This window comes from Poecilia mexicana, unplaced genomic scaffold, assembly GCF_051168715.1.
Source record: "Poecilia mexicana isolate PSO_F unplaced genomic scaffold, ASM5116871v1 scaffold_18, whole genome shotgun sequence".
Classification (NCBI taxonomy): Eukaryota; Metazoa; Chordata; class Actinopteri; order Cyprinodontiformes; family Poeciliidae; genus Poecilia; species Poecilia mexicana.
In genome coordinates this window covers 22,837,762-22,850,694 of record NW_028263387.1, presented here as the reverse complement: position 1 = coordinate 22,850,694, position 12,933 = coordinate 22,837,762, and the positions used below count along the sequence as shown (strand labels likewise).

Sequence of the window (12,933 nt, the reverse complement as noted above, 5' to 3'; positions counted from 1 at the left end):
GGGCATTTCCCCATAGAGAGACCAATCAGTCTATGAAATCAAATTAGTTTGATTTGAGCCTTTGGTGATTAATTGGATTATGAAACAAAAGATTAGGCAAACCCAGAAAAGACATATTGTTGGTGTTAAAGGTTAGTGTTATGCAAAATTAACTGTTTTGACCTTTATATCATGATATTTTACTCTGTGGATATAATCTGCGTAATATTTGGCTTGAATGAGAGACTAAAATTCAAGGCTTTGGCAAAATGTTAAAATTTTAAGGAGAACTTATGATCAACACAGAGAAAATCCTACGGTTTGAACTCCCAACGCCCGTCACAAAAGCAGATGGTCTAAAATAAATAACGATTTGATTTTAGATATGAAATGATCCATATAAAATGAATTAGAAAATGCAAATTTATCCTAGGATGCAAAAAAAACTCTGTAAATGCTGCGACTCGGCCAGCAGAGTTTCAAGAAGACAGTTGTTGGGTCGGGGGTCAGGTCAGTTCCACGCCAAAGAAAAGAAAATTACAACCAAGGCGAGTAATTTTTTAAAATATTTGTTGAACATAAGTTAGAGATTATATTAAATTATTGCATAGCCATCTTCAAGGATGTTTTTCTTAAGTTTGTTGGCAGAATGGTTTTATTAAAAAGACAGATAAATTTGAAAAGTATTATGATATAGTGATATTGAGTAAGCTGATGCTTTATTTAATTTTTATTTTTGTGAATTGAAGAGCCAGCTTTCTCTTTATGTGGAAACAGGGCAGATGCTCCTGTTCATTTATGATTTCTCTTATTAAATTATTCATCTTACTGAGTGAATAAAATAAAAAATGAATCTTAACCTCGTTCTTCCTCTCGTCTCCGGTGGGTTTGTAGGAAAATGTCTCGGCTCCTCGGTGAGAACTCTGCGGATCCCAACGTTTCCTCCATCTACTCGTCGCTCCTGTTCCAGATGCGCTGCTTCCAGACCGGACCCAGCTCCATCATTCACACCGCGTTCAGCCTCATCCGGATGTCTCTCCATCTTCCCCTCAGCGTCGTCATCCTTCACCTTGGCCTTCGTCGGTGGCGGCAGAGGCGCTCCTCATCCTCCGCTGCGCCGATGAGCCACTCTGACTTCTTCACCTACCTGGCGGCCGTCGTCGAGCTGATCGACGTGCTGGGATGCATCCTTTTATTTATCGGTATCCATGACGATGACTCCAACACATATTTCTCTGGGGTCGTTCTGAGTTTTTTTGTTTGGTATGGAGAGATGAACGTGAACGTGCTGACCTGTGTGGAGCGCTACCTGGCTGTGGCTCATCCCATCACCTGCCTGAAGCTCCGGAGTGAGACAGGAACCAGAATCAGAACTGCTGCTGCTTCTGGTTCTCCAGCTTCGTTGGGATTGGGTTGCTGGTGTTGGGAGGCGTTGAAGCGTTTTATGCTTCCTTCCTTCTCGCTCTGTCTCTGGTGACTGTGTCTTTCTGCAGTCTCTCTGTGCTCTGCACCCTGATTCGACCGGGTCCGGGTGAACAGGGTAAAAATAAGCACCAGATGGACCCATCGAAGCAGAGAGCGTTCCTCACCATCGTGGCCATTCTGCTGGTTCTGCTGCTCAGGTTTGCTTATAGTGTCGTTTGGCTCGTCATTTATTTGGGTGCAGATGCCAGTAACTGCATCGTGATCGTGAGTAACTTCTTGTTCAACATGCCCAGCAGCCTGGTGTTACCTCTGCTGTTTCTGCACAGATCAGGAAAACTGAAGTGCTGCAGAGTGTGAAGGTTTATTAGAGCTACGCTGCAGGAACACAACATCTTACCAAGTATTTTAGTTTCTAGTTCAAATGTCTTAAGTACACAAGAAATGAGACAAAACTTTCTTACAAGTAACTTTTCAGTAAGAAATTGGTTTTTTTTTAAAGTAAATAATTCCTTTATATTCATAGTTCTACTGGCAGATTAATTCACTTTTAACAAGGAGAAAATGTCTTATTATAAGCGAGTTGATCTGCTGGTGAAACTTGTAGTTTTTCAACAATATAACAGAATTACTGGCTTAAAACAAGCTACCATATCCTGCCGAAAAATTACTTGTAAGCTAATTTAGTTTAATATAATATAATTTTATATCTTTTCATTTTCAACACATTATTCAGGTTTTCTTTTTGGCTCAAAACTACAAGTCTGCACAATGTCTGAGAATCTGTTTTATAGAGTGAACTGGGTTAAATCATCATCAGCCTGTCTGCAGTCACATTTTATACATGTAGCTTAACTATGCTAAGTGCTAAAAGTGATGGATATAAAAACTAATCCTCTGTAATTTTCCTCTTTCTCATTAAAAATGTTTTAACATTTCAGGTCTGTTTCACTCTGATAACTCAAAATCTGTTGTTCTGTTTCTCTATGTGAAACTTTCAGAAAAAAATACAACCCTACTTGTTTTTAAGTTTCCTTTTGAGCTTTAAGCTTTAAACAAATTCTGTACTTTATGACAACGTTTAGACACAAATAAAGGACTAACGAAATAAACTGTTTGTGTTTGAATGTCACTGTCCAACCGAAGGTTTGAAGGTGCAACATCAGTTTACGCTCCTGCCAAACGTCAACGTGCCACTGAGCAAAGCATTCAGCTCCAAACGTTCCCTGAAGGCATCGTGAGCAACTGGGTTTCCATTTTTATCCGGATCTGACCGAACACTGACTCTGACCAAAGCTGGACAAACTTCTGGCTTTCACTGGTCATCTACTTTCTCTAAACTGATGAACAATACGCATAAAAAGCACCGATTCAGACTCCATCTGATGTTTAATTGTACTTATGTTTACTTACATATTTTGCTGTATTATATATTATTTTGAGAGATTAAGCATAAAAAAGAAAATAGCAAAAAATGTGTAACACTCTGAATTGAACACTTGTGAAATCTAAACCCTTCATGTAAAACTCTGACATTTCCCTGTAGATTTGGTTACGATGCTGAAAGCAGCAGTCAGTCATGCAGGAGAGGCTGTAAACACAGACGTGTCACTGGAAAACGAGAGCAGGAGGAAAACTGACGCTATGAAAACAAAGAAATTTAATATGTATTACAGAAACCTGAGCTCAGTATGTCTAACACCTGCTTAGTGGTTTTTATTTTCAAAAAGTGATTTTAATCCGACAAACCAGCCTCATTAGAATACATAATGTAATAAATATTTCAGTATTTTTCTCCAAATATAGCTCTGATATCACCATCATCCCAGAATATTACCTGATTTAAACTCGTCTTTTTGAAGATTTTGAGGTTATCACATTAATAATAACGCACTAAATGGTTCTGATAGATCATGTTCTGAATCTAATTATGAGGATGAAATATGATGCTTTATGGAGTAACGATGTCAGCCAGTGCTTTGTTTGTTAACAGACACAGCGATTGTCACATTTGCTTAAAGAAATGTCCCATAAAGGATGGACACAAAATACAAATGAGATTTTTACATGCAAATCAGCTGAACTCTTCTCCTTGTCGCGTTGGGATGAGCGTTAATGTTTTACAGAAACTGTTTGGATCCAAACAGTTTCTGGCTGTGAATCTGAGGCGTCAGGAAGAAAGAGAGGAGGAAACGTAACCGGTAAGGTCGATGCTTTTTAAATCACTTTAAAGAAAAAGTACGTTTAAGTACCATGGTGTCAACTTTGAAAAAGGAAAAACATAATTTGAAAAATGTTTTTTTTTTGTCTATTACAATAACTTAAATATTATTTGCTAATTAACAAATTTAAAATATTTATTTTCTTGAATTGTCAGTAAATGACTACTAATAAATTAACAATAATGTGAATTAGTTCATTATTTAAGACAATGTTTCCTCTTTATTCCCCTTTTCATTCTCTGTCATCAGAAAAAAATTAAAGTGGAAATAAAGAATTTCTGATTTACCTTTTGCTTGTTTTGTAATTTTTATTATTATTCAAGCATAATTTCAGACATTTAATTGGCTGAAAAACTTGTCAGTTCAACCAAATTAATTTTCTTTGGTTTGAAGGACATGAAATTTGTAGCAACTGAAACATTTAAGATCATAAATGAAGCCCATGTGTGAATAGGCTCGTATTAACATTCAGACAATATTTTACAATTAAATTGTGTGTTATATAAAAACCATTTCAAATTTAAACTCCATCTAACTTCCTCTAAAATATTTGAAGTCAAATGAATCCCATTTAAGTCAACTTATCTGAAGTTGCAGCAATAGCTGTTATTATGTGGCTTGAACTTGGCAGTTAAACTTGATGCAACTTAACTGAGTCAAAGTGTTAGAGATTTTTTGGTATTATCATTTTGTTATTACTTTAGTTCATATTCAGTCTAATGTTAATCAATAGTTAATCAACATTCAGTATTATTGTGATTTTCAGTTTAAAGTGTTCTCATATAAACTGACCTGGAGGCCCCATCTGCCTGTTTGTCTTCATGTGAAACAGTAGCTGTGTGTTTCCCAGACCTTGAATTATGTTTCCACAGCTGCCTCCTTATCAACCGGAATACTCCCTACCTTAGAAACTGTCTGTGTGCAGTCGTATTTTGTCTCTGCTGTCTTCCTTCCCTAAACTCCTTGTTTTTGCTTGATAATAAAAGACAAGCTGCAACCAAAGGTCTTCAGAACGCTCTGTGAACGGCTCGGAGGAGCAGTTTGCTGAGACTTCTCCTTTTGCAAAAGCTTGGTCATAAAATTCATATACGTTGTCTGTGGTTCTTTTAATGAAGGTTTGAAAGGAAAAATACCCATCACAATGCAACATGGAAACTATTTTTTTAGTGTGGTTGGACGTTTTAATACCCCAGTAAGCGCACTGCAAAAACAAAAAAACCTTATCAAGTCACGTTTCTAAAGTAAATGTCTTTGTCTTACAAATAAGACAAAATTAACGTACAAGTAACTTTTTAGCTTGTTGTACTGGCAGATTATTTAACTCATAACACGACATTTTCCCATGTTATAAGTTAATTTATCTGCCAATGAAACCAGTAATTTTTCATCAATATTAAGGAATTATTTACTTAAAACAAGCCTCTATATGTTGCTGAAATAAGTTCCTTTTGACTTATTTTGTCTTATTTCAAGTGTATGAAGATATTTGCATTAGAAAACAAACAAAAATTAGTTAAGATTTTGTGTTTTTGCAGTGGTTTTACCAAATGAAATGTTTTGTTCAATAATGAACAGTACTTGTCATGGCCTGTTCATGTTGTTTGTATTGAATAATAAAGTGTACAGCTGTATTCAGGTGTGGTGTTTTTTTTTTTTTTCCAGGCATGTCAGTGAACAGCAGCCTTCATCATCCTCATCCTCCTCTCTGCTGTCTAAACCAAGCTGCTTTATTTGCATCGCCTTTCACTGCATCCAGATTCTCATCCTCCTCCCTCTCTGCACCTTCATCCTCCAACATGGCCGCCACCAGAAACAGAAGCTGATGGAGATTGATTTGATGTTGTTGAGGTTTAACAAGTTTGTTTAACTTGTTTTTCTTAATGTCTTTTACCCTTTTGGATAATTTAAATATAGTGACTGTAAAGACAACGTTCAAATACTTTAGAGAAAATATATTTACGGAAAACATATTTTTCTTTCTTCTTTCTTAGTTTTCAAGAGCTGTTATGACAATAAAATAAAAAAAATAAAGATGTAGAACATCTGCTATGCGACACCCCCTCTTATTGTGCCCTGGGCATCTGCCCATGTCGAAAACACTCACTGATGATTACAAAGCTTAATTAATAAATCATTTATGGATGAATGCTGATGAAAGAGCTTTATTTATGAAAATACAGGAAACTTCCTTCAAAAACGAGCCACAGAGCAAGAGAAACAGGCGAACTGAGGATTTCCCTCAATTAAATTCAGCTCTTGTTTAAACTGCTTTCAACTTAAATCAGATCACTTACATTTTTTAAAACTTTCAAATTATTAATATCATTTTCCCATTCAACATATTTCATTTTGATTTAGTCATGTATCTGTTAAGAAAACCAATAATTGCAGCATTAAATGCAGTCCTTACTTTGATTCCATGCAACTATAAAACACAGTTACACATTTTTCTTTTACTTTCGTTTTTTCTTTTTGCATCTGCATGAAGATGATTTTTTAAATCATGTTATCTCTGACGGCATTCAGCCAAATACGGGATGCTTTTGGATTATTTTGCAACCAAATTTAATAGGTAAGTAAATGTCGACATTACTGCCATCTACTGGGGAAATATTGGCATTACACAGAGCTTCTTTAAGCAACACTTTTATTTTAAATCTAAAACTGATGGTCTAATAATTCCACTCATATAAACTTTTAACATAAGGAACATGTTTTTTGTCATTTACATTTCTGACTGAAAGACATTTTCTTTAGTTTAGGAGAAACATAAATGCAAACAAAAGCAAATGTGATTTCAAAACAACAATTTTGTTCTGGCCACAAAGACAATCAAAATTTTAGTATAATTTAAAAATATAAAGATGTTACATAACAATATGCCTTAAGTGATGGCTGAATGATGAATCTTGTCATAAATAATGTCTGATCTGATTGTGATTTGAATAAACACTGACTATATATTTGACTATTTGCACTATTTTGAATATACGCCTGCATTCAATTTTGAATTCTGTCAAACACAATAACCATAATCATCATTATCCTCGTTTATAAAAATATTAATCATCCATAAATTCATTTATGGTTTGTGTTGGGTGTAGTTTTACCTTCCAAACACACACACACACACACACACACATGCACAGACATAAGGGGAAACGTTCCCAGTGCAGACACTCAGTTCAGACACAATCGATCAGGTAAGTGAAATAATTATTGTGTTGCATTATTTGCGTTACTTTTTGTTGTGATGCAGCTCCAGGGAATGAAACCAGCTGTTTAAGTTTTACTTTGATCTGAATTTTGTTGTGAAAATTATATAAAAACTTTCCTATTAATCTTTTTATTGACACATTTTAATGTGTCAATCTTACATTATTATTATTTTTAATAACGTAAGAAATGTTCTGAGTCTAATAAAGTCACCTCACTAGCTGACTGAAATCTGGTCAGTCAGTAGTGAAAAAATGTTTCTAAGTTTAAAATATTAATATAACTTATACAGACATAACAGGTTGGTTATGATTGAGTTAGTTTGAGATATTTATTGAACTCATTGCCTGTAAGAAGGGGAGTAGAAAATTTAAAAGTATATATTTTAGATTTTGGAATACGGAGTGCATTTGTAACTGTGCGATAATATTTTACCTATTTAAAGTAACATCAGCTGATAAAAACTAAATTTAAAATAAAGAAGATAACAAACTTGTTTTCTTTCCCCAGCAGAGATTAACCATTATTTGTGTACAAACTATATAATTAATATATAAATCGTTTTTCATCTGCTACAACATTTAGTTTATATTATAAATATTTATCACACTAGCTCGGTGCTCTTGGGGGCCTCCTGGTGGTGTGGAGGCCCTCAACAGCCACTTTATTCACATTTGAAAATGCACGATATTTGTCTGTTAGTCCTAGAAATTGTTTATTTTTCATTCAAATATGTGTTAATTCCAAACAGATACACATAAATAAAGAGCAGCAGACACTGAGTTGTCCTGTTTGCTCCAATCCCTCCCTGAATCTAACAGTTTTCCTCCATTTTTTTGGTTTTCCATCAATATTTTCCCATCCGTTCTTACAGGCATGTCAACAAACTCCTCCACCTCATCACATCTCCCTCCCTTCTCCATCTTTGATCGTCTGCATTTCTGCTGGAGCACTAGCATCGGCACCGTGGGCATCACCGTCCTCGCCGTTTTCAACGACCTCGTCCTCCTGCCGCTCTGCCTGGCCGTTCTGTGCGTGGCTCTGAAGCGATGGCGGCAGCCGTCCAAAGGAACCCCGCTCAGCCACTCTGACGTCTTCACCTACCACATCGTGATCCTGGAGCTGATGAACGTCCTGGGATCCACCCTCAGCTGTCTGGGCATCCACACCAACAACATTTTCATGGAGGGAATCGGCATCTACCTCTTCGCGAACGTCTTCTCTGGACAGATGATCTTTCACATCCTGACCTGCTTGGAGCGGTATCTGGCCGTCGTTCACCCCGTCACCTATCTCGCCCTGAAGAGCGCGAAAGGCATCAGGAAGAGAAATTTCACCCTCGCTGGAGTTTGGCTGACGTGTCTCGCTGGGTTGGGCTACCTGTCGCTACCCGATCAGAGGATCCTCACGATTCTTTCATTCTGTATGGTACCGACTGCACTGGCGATCATCTCCTTCTGCAGCATCTCGGTTCTTTGTGCTCTGATTCGTCCCGGACCCGGAAGAAGAGCTGGCAGCATGCAGCAGGTCGACCCGTCCAAACGGAGGGCCTTTCACACCATCATGGCCATACTGTCAGTGCTGCTGGTGCGATTTGGAGGCCACATTTGTGTGAATGGGCTGTATGATCCACAGGACATGAAGCATGGAAACACCTGCAGCATCTGGCTGTCTGAGTCCTGGTTCAGCGTGCCCAGCAGCCTCATTCTGCCGCTGCTGTTTCTCCACAGAGCAAGAAAAAACCCACATTAGACCAAAAGTCAAAGGATCAAACCAGATTCAGTGCATTTCAGCGGATATGGGTTTGTGAAATGTGGCACATCTGTTGCTAAATCAAACTGTAGATCTGAGCTCAGCACACACTGAAAAAAATCTTACCAAATATTTTTGATCTAATTTCTAGTCTAAATATCTTTTTACACTTTTAATAAGACTTGCTGCTAAGTGATTTATCAGCAAGATACATGAGGTTGTTTAACGTCAATCCTTAACATTGATGAAGAAGTTTTAGTTCCACTGGCAGATTATTTTACTTATGACAAAAATTTCTTCCCATTTTGTGACCAAGTCAATCTGCCAGTGGAACTAGAACTTTTTCATCAATATTAAGGATTTATTGACTGAAAACAAGCTTCTATTTCTTGCTTAAAAGTTACTTGTGAGTTAGTTTTGTCTTATTTCAACCATGCTAAGATATTTGCCTTGGAAACTAGACAAAAATACTTGGTAAGATTTTGTGTTTTGCAGAGAAACACAACATTATGTCAATTTACTGTTGAGTTATAAACCCCAGTTGTTACCTTTGAAGTAGTGCAGACATAAAAGTCTGAGATCAGCTTAGCAATGAGAGTTTGTCTTCTATATTGCATTTGTGTGCCTTATTATTCAAATCACTTAATAATCTTATCTGATTCAAAACCTTTACTTGCATATCAAATCTCAATTTCCCTTAAAAATTACTTATAATTTTTGAGGATCTTTATTTTATCATTTATCCACAATCTTGTTTTGCTTGTCTGTATGTTATATAGGTAGCTATTCAGACAAATTCAGACAAACAACTCGACGTAAAAAGACCGGTTATCTAAGCAGCACAGAACTTTTAAGGTTAAAACATGTTTTTATTGTTTTATGATCATATTTCAGTCACCTCAGTTTTGTTTACACTGAACATTGTAGTAAGATGTAAAATTAAAAAAATGTTTAAGAAGTTTTGCATCAAACTGCAAGCTGCTGTTTGACTAGCAATGAAAACTTAAATATCTGGGCAAAAAGCAACATGTGTGATTATTTTTAATAATACAGATTTCTCTCCTGCATCTTAGGATGTTCAGTGTTTACAATAAAAATATCAGAAAAAAAGTGAAGCGTCTGCAAATGTTATTTCAATATTTCATTTTTTTAATCTTCTGTACACTGAGATTAGAGCAAAAAGTTCATTTAGAAATCACATTTTAATTTGCAATTAAGTGTGTCAATTCTTTTTCAATTGAAATACCTTTTGGATATTTGAATAAGTGATGAAATGTGTAACTATAAATAATTGTATAATTTTTATTTCCAGAAGTTGTTTTCATATCAGCTTGATTGACAAATTAAAAGTAAATCTTATATGAAATGTCAGTGAAATAAGCAGAAATGATGGAAAGAACAGCTTTGAAATGTTGTCTAAGTCTAAAGAAGGATTGCTCAAGAGTAAATTATATGACTCCATAGGAAAATAATAATTTAGAGGGATCAATCAATCAATCTGTGCACAGTGCTGTATATTCAGTCATATTTACATAAACCAAATATTGACCAACACATTTCCCAGATGACCTTGTGATGCTGGTAGTTTGAAAGCAGGTGTATTAAGTGCTAATTGTGTCCATTAAAATAACAAATAAACACAGGTGTTCTGGTGATTTATATGAGCAGCTACTTCATTTCACAGCTTATTTAAATCCATAAAACATCCATCATATTTAGAAAGAAATGAGCTTGAAATGGACAAGACAGAGAATAAATCGCTGCACAGTTCAGGTGCAGGTGGAACAGCTCGGAGGCAGAACAGTGAGTACATTTTGTTATATAATATTAATAATCATAATAATACTTACAATGATATAACATCAATTACTTAATACATGTTATAGTTTTACATTTCATTTTTCTCTGCAATCAAACAAAAACGGAACATGAGGTGTAAACATGTAAGTTGTTTTTAAAGAAACATTTAATGCTGAAGTAAAACTGTTTTTAGTTTTATGTCTATTTGTCAATTTTTTGGCAATTTCTCATTCATCCCTTTTCACATGTTTACTGTGTGATGCGTCAATATTGCAGTATTGCAGTGAATTTATTAGCTTAAAACACATCTGTAATATTAAAATGTTGTAAACAAACTTGATTAAAATCAGTCTTACATAATAAAGTTTCAGAATTAAGTCCGAGTTTTGTTTGTATTATACACTAATATACTTAGCCGTAATATCTATTTTATCAACATTTGTATAAATAAAGTTATATGTTCACTAACTTGGCAGGATTTCAAGAAAATGTAGACTGACTGGTGAATTATTTTGAAAATGTGAAAGTGGTTCCTGTTCATTCCCCAGTTTTGCAGTGTTGTCTTTGTGCAGTGACTTCACAGCGGGTGGCGCGGCGCTGCTCACCGCCTCATCACGGCATATGGCGCTCAGCACAGCCGCAGACCTACATCTGCATTACTGTGGCATGTTATGAGTAGTAATAATGTTCAAAAATGTTCTGCAACCCACCCTGAGAAACCTTCCACCAAGCTTTCTTTTTAGTGATCCTGTTTTAAGCCACATATCCGGTATTATTTTTAAACACAATCCTTCGGTAAACTAGCTGTAGCTAGTTGAGTGACGTCACGGCAAATAAACGGTCGTTTACATGCAGTACCTCGCGGCCCACTAGGGGGTGCCCGCGGACCATCACAGTTTGAGAAAGGCTGCTAATTCTAACCTTTAAAGTTGGTTTAATGCGCAAAGTTAAGCGTCTCCATACTATATAAGAGGCAATATTATGGCACGTCTCTCACAAAGCCTCTTGTATTTGTCTGCTGTTGATTTTTCACCAGAAATGCAAATCAACTGCTCTTCCTCCATCAACGCGTCTCTCCCAGCCGACCCCCAGGCCAGCTTGCATGTCATCTGTCGGTTCTTCAGCTGCTTCAGCTCCACGCTTGGTGCTTACATCATCAACTCTGTCATCTTCACCAACGTCTCTGTAATCCTGCCGCTCTGCGTCTTCATCCTCGGCGTCGCTCTGAAACACTGGCTGCAGGGTTCCAGCAGGAAGACGAGCCAGTCGGATCTCTTTACGTATCACATGGTCGCCATGGAGCTGATCAACGTCTTTGCGGTCTTGGCCATATTTTGTGGCATTCATGCTAAGGTGGAACTGTTGACCGTGGTGGGCATCGGCTTTTTGCCCATCAACTTTTGCGGACAGCTCTTCTTTCACACCCTGACCTGCATCGAACGTTACCTCGCCGTTGTTCACCCCATGACCTTTATGAGTCTGAAGAATAAGAAAAACATCAGAGTCAGAAACGCCGTCCTCACCTGTGTGTGGCTGGTCACCTTTTCTGTTATTCCTCTGTTACTTGTTTTGGGCAGCACGTTCATCATCCTCATCTCCTACTCTTTTGTTCCCATGGCCGTAATCGTCATGTCCTTCTGTAGTATCTCTATCCTCTGCACTCTAATTCACCCAAAGCCGGGGGAAAGAGGCAGAGACTCACACAGAGTGGATCCAGTGAAGCTCAGGGCTCTCTGCACCATCATGCTCATTCTGGCTGTGCTGCTGTTCAGATTTGGAGGAAATATTTTAGCATCTTCTCTCGACAGATTTGTTACTCTTGAAGAGAAACAGAAATGTGGGATATTGATGTGTGATTTCTTCTTCTCTCTGCCTTGCAGCCTGGTGTTACCTCTGCTGTTTCTGCACAAAAGAAAAAAGATAAAATGTTGCTAAAAGCAGCAGAAAATGTTGGCTTAGTTTTGCATTAGTTTGTGTTCAGAAAAACACTGACACCTGTTTTATTTTATTATACCATGAACAGCATATCTTTGATCCAAATACTTTAACTATTTCAGACAAACATCTTAAACTGATTCCACATGCAGCTGCACAGTTTTAAGGTTTTATGCTGTTTTCTTGTTCCTTACTTTGTTTTGAGTGTTGAACAAAGCTAAATTATTAATTTAATAGAAGAACTTCTTTTTGGGAAACATTTTTTTTATTCAAACTCAAATTAAAGCCACAGTGTAATAAATAGGCTTCCTTGCTTTATTTTAAACTATGACACATATAACCATAGTTACATGTTTTCATTGCCGTATAAACAATTATACTTTGTAAATTTGCTGTGAATGTTGAAATATCCATCCATTTGGATGTTTTTTGTGTTTTGACCTTTTTTGTCTGAAAGCACTGAGGATAAATAAATGAACAGAGAGAAGCTGCGCAGATGATTTGAATGCTCAGCAGGATTTGTTAATATTTCCATCCTGACAGACTAATGCTCCAGTTCAGAGAAACATTTAAATAAATTAGGTCTGATCATACCAGCTTTTCATTT

General features: G+C 36.7%; 1 protein-coding gene and 1 pseudogene across 1 annotated transcript; both read left to right on the top strand.

The window, feature by feature from the left end:
• Positions 1–828: 828 nt before the first annotated feature.
• Positions 829–1,842, top strand: LOC148154193 (uncharacterized; annotated as a pseudogene).
• A 5,793-nt stretch (positions 1,843–7,635) lies between these two features.
• LOC148154192 (uncharacterized) lies at positions 7,636–8,620 on the top strand. Its single transcript, XM_088015096.1, has one exon. It carries the CDS (start codon positions 7,716–7,718, stop codon positions 8,589–8,591), a length of 876 nt encoding a protein of 291 aa, XP_087871222.1. The 5' UTR covers positions 7,636–7,715; the 3' UTR covers positions 8,592–8,620.
• Positions 8,621–12,933: the final 4,313 nt, after the last annotated feature.